An 8,953-nucleotide genomic window follows, 5' to 3' on the forward strand; every position below is an offset into this window, starting at 1 on the left:
GTGTGTGTGTGTGTGTGTGTGTGTGTGTGTGTGTGTGTGTGTGTGTGTGTGTGTGTGTGTGTGTGTGTGTGTGTGTGTGTGTGTGTGTGTGTGTGTGTATAAGAGAGAGAAGAAGAAGAAGTAGAGACAGAGAGAAGGAGAGGAGAGAGAGAGAGATGAAATTAAATACATGTATATAGTAACCCAGCAAGCACGGTCAGGACCTGGACGAATTAGTGACGTCTCTATTGGGGCCAAATCAAGTCAAACCAAGACTAGTCAGATCTGGTCCAGAATATCACCTGATTTCAACCAACATAAATTCTGCCCACTAAGACAGACATCCCTGGATGAATCAGAGAGAGTCCGATCGAGGCCGGATCAACTTAAGTCATATCATAACTAGTCAGATCTATAGCCCAGAATATGCTATATTATTTTAACTGGTGAAGACGTCCTGGAAATTACGTAAAGATCATCCCCATATGGGCTGTGATCTGGCCTAGTCCTGAACGTCACCGGAGTCACCAGAGGACGTCATCATAACGTCATCATGACGTCATTTGGCTTGCTGGGAGGTGTCAACTGAAATAAACAGAAGATACAGTAAAACATATATCATATAATTTAAATGACTGCAGGGTGTACCAGGCAGTCCAGCGTACATATAGTCAAAAGGCGATTATTACAATATGTTGTACACACTATATTGTATGTGTAGTGTACCATAGTGCAGTGGTTTCCAAGATCTTTCAAGATGTTTTGAAAATAGATCCACAATCTAAAAACACGTCACATAGTGAGCTATATTTTCTCATAGGCCTATCTGATGTTTTAAATAGGGTTAAACTGATTTTGATGCTAACTGTAGTGCTGTAGTGCTAACTCTGCTGTCTGGACAGGAAGAAACCACATAACTCCAAAATGTTCATTTTTCAGAAGAAAAAATAAATAAATAATAAATAAAAACATCCAGCTGATGTGGAGTTAGGAGGTTTTTGTCGAAGCGGTTTTTAATACTTTGCATTGGTTCAATATTATTTTAATCAACACACAAATAAAATACAAATCCAAAACCTGAAAAATGGAGTTAGGTGGTTTCTTCCAGGCTCAACGATTATTCATTAATTTAGCAGCTAGGGGACCCCATGGAACTCCTTCGAGCCAGTGCCATAATGTATGCCTTGTGCGAACTTTGTCAGTATTGTCTGTATGACATTTGACTGAAAACAATGGATAAATAATTGATTGACATGAATTGTCACACTGCATTTTTATATAGTAATAAGTCATTCAATCCTCATTGAGCATGTCTCTTTTACTATTGTATTGTGTACACAATAGCTGTACTCTTTTTGCCTAAAGTGTTAATGTATTTGGGTTTTAAAGCAGGCCTTCCTGTATTGACAGACTTTAAAGTAAATTGACCCCAACCTGGTAAACCATTAATATCCATGCACTCATAATGCATCTTGCTGTCTGACAGAACAGTAAAAGCCCTTGAAATATGTGATGACACAAGAGGTCGCCCAAACCCCCCCCAGTATGTTTGTCCACCTACCTGCATGGTTTTGGAACGGGGGAGTTGGTAAACAGGTAGAAATGCTACAAATAGAAACTAGCCACTTAAGAATATAGTCTTGAGGGAGAGCTGGTTTTGCTCGGGCCTACGTCAGCACTGACCTTTTTGCTGTTTGCTAAAGGGATTTGATTTCAGCTCTCTACCTCTCTCTCTTTCACTTTTTTTTTCAACAGTCACACTTAAGCCATGTATAAAATAGCAGTTTTGTTCAGGAAGGAGAAACTGGTTGGTGGCTCAATCATGGACCAGGTAACGTTGCACCGATGCCAAGCTGTGGGAGAACGGAACAGAACAGAACACATTTCACTTCATTACAGATCGTTGTTCTTTTTGTCTTTTAATCCAATGGGGATTGGAGTTTTTGCATATCTCAGTCGTGCACACGAAGCAGTGCAGAGAGGAGAAAAGTAGGGGTGCAATGGCATGTTTATGAAGGCACATCGGATTATTGCTATAATCTCTTCAGTAAACACTGATAATTGACCGTGTGCTTATGGGGAAAGTTTAGCGTAGCGTCAAATTGAGGACTTCACTACAGTATCTGCAATGCAGGGTGGCATCACTGGCATGTGGGTGCAACTTCAAGGAGTGTCTTGGGGATTTAGACTCTCGTGAATTTAATCGATAAAATACATCTATAAAATACATCTACGAGAGTCTAAATCTTAGGTACCCAGAACATGTAAATTATTTGTGTCCTCCATGCCTTCATGTATAAATGTAATGTTCCTGTTGGCCTCCAGTGTATGAAGACCTGGCATATAGTACATCACTTCCCTCTGGTGGACTATCCATTCTATGACAGCAAATGTGGATTGGTTTCTTTCTTGATGTGGAAGACATGTTCAATATGGATTATTTAAAGGTATATTCAGTGATTTAACTTAATTCAAATATCACTTATTTTTTCTTATTTTTTGGATAATCCTCCCTACTATAAAGTGTGCTGACCATAGGAGTTCCTCCCTGTCCCCAGTGAGCCCCTGGGGTCAAAAAACCCTAGTTTCGGTTTGGGCTTTGGGTGGCAAAGCCTTCATGATCGAGTGGGGCGGGCATTGGTGCACGTGCTGTTGGTCTGTTGTACTTCCCCCACTGTAGAGCGTGTGCATGTGCACATCTTGTTACCGGGTGGACCGTTTTTTCCCCCAAATCACCCAAATCACTGAATGCTCCTTTAAAAATGACAATATGAATGTGTATGTGTGAGATTGTGCATGATCAATTCACATGCTCACACACACCGTGTAGGATTCATTAGCTGTCACGTCAGGATCATGACATTTAGGTCTACAAACTATGATGAAAATAAACATGCAGAGGAGACGATACTTTAAAAAAAAAAAGATATTTATTCGCTGAGCACCAGTCAATGAGTACAAACAAAAACGTTTTTTTTTCTCAGGTCTACCGAATTTTCTTTTTGTAAAAAAAAAAAAGAAAAGAAAAAAAAGAATTAGAAATAACAGAATCAGACACAATAAAAAACTAGCAGTTCTTTGAGGTTAAAAATACAAATATTTTAAACACGTATGTGCCTCGTAAACAGATTGAGGCCTATCATTTTCACATAGGCAGAATAATACTGTCACTACATCTCAATCATATTCATCGCTTGGTGAAAGAACAACTTTTAATCATTTAGTGAGTGCCATACAAAAACCTACCTCTACAGAGTAAAAAAAGATATATGGGCTTGGACAACACCTATATACATTATCATGGTAATGGTGAAATGTGAATTTCCTGATTATGTGCTGTTAAGAAAGATACAACAAAATAAAACAAAAAACAATTAACTAACTTTAATACTACTGCTCAAAATACAGATTTTGTTGTTGAGACCAAATTCTAATCCTGGATGATATTTTAGGAAACAGGATCACAATTATAACCATATAATGGTGAAAACACAAGGCTGTATTTAGATTATTATCTGAATTTGGAATCTGTCAAATTTTATATTTGGTTATTGAGTGCCAATCAGTCCTTCTGAAACTATTTCACAGTTTGAACTGGATGAATTGCTTTGACCATTTACAATTTGCTCTTGAAGAGTTTAAATATGACTGAAAAATATATGCCTTTGAGCTTTACAAACATGGCAAAGTAAAAGAAAGAAAAGTAATGAAAGTTTTCTCAAATCCCATTTTGTGCTGTCATAATGCTGAATGCTATCAGTTATTGTACCCCGAAGAAAACATACCTTCAAACATAGAAGGTAGAACAATAGATGGGTTCATGTCGAAAGCCTTAGATTGAATGATCTCAGGCTGTCCCGATATAACAAAAGAAGATTTATTATATCAGCAAGAGAGAAGGTAACAAATATTGAACCATTAACTGGGGGTAGTAATGCTAACTCCATAGACGTATACAAAACACCTGGTGGTCTATTAGAGTGATGTTAACGCCATAGACACACACCTGGGGGTCTATTAGAGTGATGTTAACGCCATAGACACACACCTGGGGGTCTATTAGAGTGATGTTAACGCCATAGACACACACCTGGGGGTCTATTAGAGTGATGTTAACGCCATAGACACACACCTGGGGGTCTATTAGAGTGATGTTAACGCCATAGACACACACCTGGGGGTCTATTAGAGTGATGTTAATGCCATAGACACACACCTACAACACAGAAAAAGTACAAAATTCACTTTAAAGGGAGACTTCTCAGCTCGTCATAAAAGTGTGTATCCCCTGGACAGCTCATCATGCCACAAAGACTATGCATTTAACACAACCAACCCATGCAGTTGTGGTATGTAGTCAGTGTGTAGCACAAATCCAATAGAAGCTGGCAATACTGCCACATGTGAGGATAAAGGAGGCCTACCTGGCTGAACCTGCCAGTAGCATACAGTAAGCATATGTATGCTGTGACACAGACAAACTGCTACAGTGTCCGTCATACAATCCTAACCAACAGATATGGGCATGTCGCTTCCCGTACTCTCCTGTAATGTCTTCAGGAGAGAGAGTAGTGTGATAGTAATGGTGATGGTTAGTACTATCATAACCTTTCAGTCATGTCATGTCATGTAAACCATTGGACACTAAAATAATAGAAACGTATAGAAATGTAGGTTTTTCAGAAAACTGTCATGATTTGTAGAATGGGTTAATCAAAAATCTATTTCACAGGGTGTTCAGGTGGTGTATAGGGGTAAAGTATACTCACACACACACAAAAAAAAAGAAATTACAAAATTGTTTTAAATCAAGTTAATATATTTTATATATCTACTTGTGGTGTGTGGTGTTACGTTGCATGATTAACCCACATATCTTTCTACCATAAACATCTAAAATTAATTCGGGTATGATTGGACTGTGATGCCATGAGGTAATTTACAAATATTTACATCTTCCTTCAAGGCACATACACGTTGGAACACTGGAACGAGGCCTGGAATGATGACATCAGTTATGATGGGAAGCAGTGATGGAAAGTAACAACTACTCAAAACAAGTAACAATTACTCAAGTTTACTTAAGTACAATGTTGAGGAATACTTTTACAGTATTTCCAAATCCCAGTATTTCCAAATCCCACTACTTTTACTTCTACTCCACTACATTTCAGAGGCACATATTGTACTTTTGCTCCACTACATTTATTTGAAAACTTTAGTTAGTAGTTAGTAGTTAGGATTATTATTACAAAACATACATTACCCACTTAAGTAGAAATACTCTGTAGTGGGTAATATATGTTTTGTAATATTAATCAAAAACTAAACTAAACTAACTAAAGTTTTCAAATAATTGTAGAGAAGTAAAAGTACAATATTTTCTTCTGAGATGTACTGGAGTAGAAGTAAAAGTACTGAACATTGGAAATACTCCAATAAAGTATCAAACGTGTACTTAAGTACAGTAATTGACCGTGTGCATGTACTTAGTTACTTTACACCACTGCAACTGTAAATAGCTACTGTTACAGTACACAGTACTAGGTCCATGGTAACAATACTGTTATGGTAACAAAGTGGATATTAAAAATAAAGATCCTAAATGTGATACACGTTTAGCCCTGGCTGTTTGTTTTGTTCTTCAAAAAAAAAAAGAACAGATCAAATAATTATATCTTTGCCAAGGATTTTCTGATGATGGGGACTTTTTTGAAGTTTGTCGCAGACAGTTAGTCCACTCTGAGATTGTCGAGAACTGATATCACAATGCATGTTTCCATTCCCCCAGCAGACTGTATCTAGACTAGAGTGACTGATTTTGAATTGTACGATCTTGTGTGATTGTTACACTATTAGGTGCTTAGTGAAAGGCATAAATAAATCTAATAGTGATTTGGATTCTTTACCCTATATCGACTGGGGTCGCATTTAAAAACAAATACAAAAAAATATATTTTTGTTCGGAAGTATCGGAAGTGGAGGTTCACTGAGCACTTGAACAGATATTTTCTGTGTGTGTGTGTGTGTGTGTGTGTGTGTGTGTGTGTGTGTGTATCAGTGTGTACACTACACGCGCACGTGTGCACGGTGCCAAACTACTGTACTTGTGAACACTACAGTACTATCTTAGACCGTTCATTTGTGTTTTATACTATACGTGCACACCTACTGGAATGTATAGGTGCCCGCATGTGCGTGCGTGTACGTGCGTGCGTGCGCGCGCATTGCCTACACAATGTGCTCTCTCCCCTCTCCTCCTCAGTTCCTGCCGTGGTGCGTGTTGTCCACGTAGGTGTTCTCTATGCACAGCACGGTGTAGTGGTTGGAGCAGGAGCGGGTGTGCTGGCCGAGCAGCCGGCCCGTCTGCAGCATGGAGGCCTGGCCCGTCACCGCCATGTCCGCCGTCCTCCACGCCTCGCAGTAGTTGGTGGTCACGCGGATGCCCGCCGTGCTGGAGCCGTGCCATATCAACTTATCTGGCCTAGGGGGGGAGAGAGAGAGAGACAGACAGACAATTTAGGCATTTAGCAGACGCTCTTAATCCAGAGCGATTTACAGTAAGCAAGAACACCACATGGTAATACATCAAATAGTCATCAAGAATCATAAGCAAGCTACGCACCTAATATCTGTAAAACAGTAGATTAATCTGTACAGTGAGGCTACGAGCATACATTATAGAGTTCTATGTGACATAAAATGCTATATTATAAATCTAATAAAGTGCTAAATTAGAAATCAAAATTACATAAGAGCGAGAGAGAGAGAGCACATGTGAGAGATTCCAACAGCCTGCATCTAATCCAGCAAGAAATGTGCATTTGTGATGAGGAAAATCACACCCGTATGAAGTGAGCGGTGCAACTATACGTAGTGCACTGTAGTACTCGTACTGTACTGTGCTACTCGTACGGTACAGTACAGTACAGTACAGTACAGTACAGTACAGTACAGTACAGTACAGTACAGTACAGTACAGTACAGTACAGTACAGTACAGTACAGTACAGTACAGTACAGTACTTTGTATGCAGATCCTACAACATTATTAAACAAGACTCTTACTATTACTGATTGTGCAGATTTTATTCTCTTTCTATACGTATTCCCTGAATCTGCACCCAGCATACGCCTGAACCCTCACAGACTGTTAACTTGAGTTAACCCCTTTTGGTGTTTTAAACATTATGTTATAATTTAGCTATTGAAAAATAGCAGATCTACAAGCTCATAGCGCGCCACCGAGTGGCGCGCTACGAGCTTGTAGGTCTGCTATTTTTTGAAAAATCGCGAAAATATTTATTTCAGAAAACTGGTGGATTTAGAAGAATTTTTAAAAACGTCGAGGTCAGGCCTCAATGGGTTAAGCGAGCCTTTCCCTTGAAGTGAGTCGCACCATCACTAGCCTGGAACTCACCTATGCTTTTTATGGCATAGGCCAGGGGTTCTCAACCGCGAAATAGCAGACCTACAAGTTCATAGCGCGCCACCGAGATCTGCTATTTTTCAATAGCTAAATTATAACAATGCTTAAAACATCAAAAGGGGTTCCCGCCCAAAATGGTTTAAGGTTATTGTAGCAGTCAATTTATATTGGGGGTCGGGAGGGGGCGGGGCGGGGGTCCCGAGACATTGCCAAAGCATTTCCGGGGGTCCCCGGCCAAAAACGTTGAGAACCCCTGGCATAGGCAGCTCCCGGCAGGATCCGCCGGGAGAAACTATGCGCAGCTGCGCGACATGAGACTAATTACTTAGAGCGACAGAGAGAGAGAGAGGAGTGTGCGTGTGTGTCAATTTAACAAAGGTGCAGACGATCAGAAATCAGCAGAGAGTGAGAGATGTTTGTGCTACTCTATGCCAAATTGAAGTGGACTCGGACCCAGACTTTTTTTTTTCTCCCTGAAAAACAAAACGTCTGGGTTTCCGAGGCTACACCATCACTGACTGTGGAAATGTCACACTGGAATCTCAATATGGTCCGACGGAGCATTGGTTCGACATGCGTCCGCACCTCGGACTAGCGCCTGCTCCCGTGCTTGTGGTTATGGTTAGGTTAGGGGTTAGGGGTATCGGATCAATGAATCGTCGGACCAAACACATGTAACCATGGCACATTTTCATGGCTCCTTGTGAAAAAGCCACAGGTGCCCGCCGGAGCAATTTTGAGTGTATAAATGAACATACTTTTCAGAAAGCCGGGAGAGGTCAGGGTATTGTCAAGAGGGAGATGAGAAACACCAGACACAACATAGTGCAGACGAGCTGATAAGGACGCTATCAAAGCATCAGATCAGCAGTGTAGTGCCAAATGCTGATCCTGGCTTCACTGCCACGCTGTATTGACGCAGTAATTCATCAAAAACCCAGCAAGCACGTTCAGGACCTGGACGAAATAGTGACGTCTCTATTGGGACCAGATCAAGTCAAATGAAGACTAGTCAGATCTGCCCAAAGCCTAAGACAAATTTCCCTTGTTTCCCTTGTGGACAATAAAGTTTACCTTGGCCCAGAATATCACCTGATTTCAACCAACATAAATTCTGCCCACAAAGACGGACGTCCCTGGATGAATCGGAGAGAGTCAGATCGAGGCCAGATCAACTTAAGTCATATCATAACAAGTCAGATCTGGCCCAGAGTAATATATTATTTCAACTGGTGAAGACGTCCTGGAAATGATTTAAAGATCATCCCCATATGGGCTGGGAAGCCTGGGATCTGGCCTGGTCCTGACCGTCCTGAGTGTCATCATCATGACGTAATTTGGCTTCATACATTAATATATTTTTAAAACTATACGAAAAGGTCAACATTTCTGTAAAGATCTTTTTTTGTTTTTTTGTTATTTATTGGTATTCTAATATTTTGAGATACTGGATTTACTCATTACAAATAAATGTATAGTTGTATATGTCAGGGGTTCTCAACGTTTTTGGCCGGGGACCCCCGAAAATGCTTTGGCAACGTCTCGG

General features: G+C 40.3%; 1 protein-coding gene and 1 long non-coding RNA gene across 2 annotated transcripts in view; both read right to left on the minus strand.

Annotated features, from left to right (window-relative positions):
- Window positions 1-3,909: 3,909 nt before the first annotated feature.
- LOC306912421 lies at window positions 3,910-5,087 on the minus strand. Its single transcript, XR_013788376.1, has 3 exons — window positions 4,196-5,087; window positions 3,986-4,027; window positions 3,910-3,943 (listed from the first exon to the last, which is right to left on the minus strand). It is a non-coding gene; the product is annotated as an uncharacterized lncRNA (long non-coding RNA).
- Window positions 5,088-5,269: 182 nt separating this feature from the next.
- Window positions 5,270-8,953, minus strand: part of col15a1b (collagen, type XV, alpha 1b) — a gene marked incomplete at its 5' end in the record, with an annotated part of 81,564 nt that continues 77,880 nt past the window's right edge. The window contains one exon of the mRNA XM_079530326.1: window positions 5,270-6,463. Within this exon, the coding sequence (XP_079386452.1) occupies window positions 6,241-6,463 (223 nt within the window). The 3' untranslated portion in view covers window positions 5,270-6,240. The remainder of the gene's footprint in view (window positions 6,464-8,953) is intronic.

Source organism: Electrona antarctica (genome assembly GCF_951216825.1).
Source record: "Electrona antarctica genome assembly, chromosome: 19".
NCBI classification, from domain to species: Eukaryota; Metazoa; Chordata; class Actinopteri; order Myctophiformes; family Myctophidae; genus Electrona; species Electrona antarctica.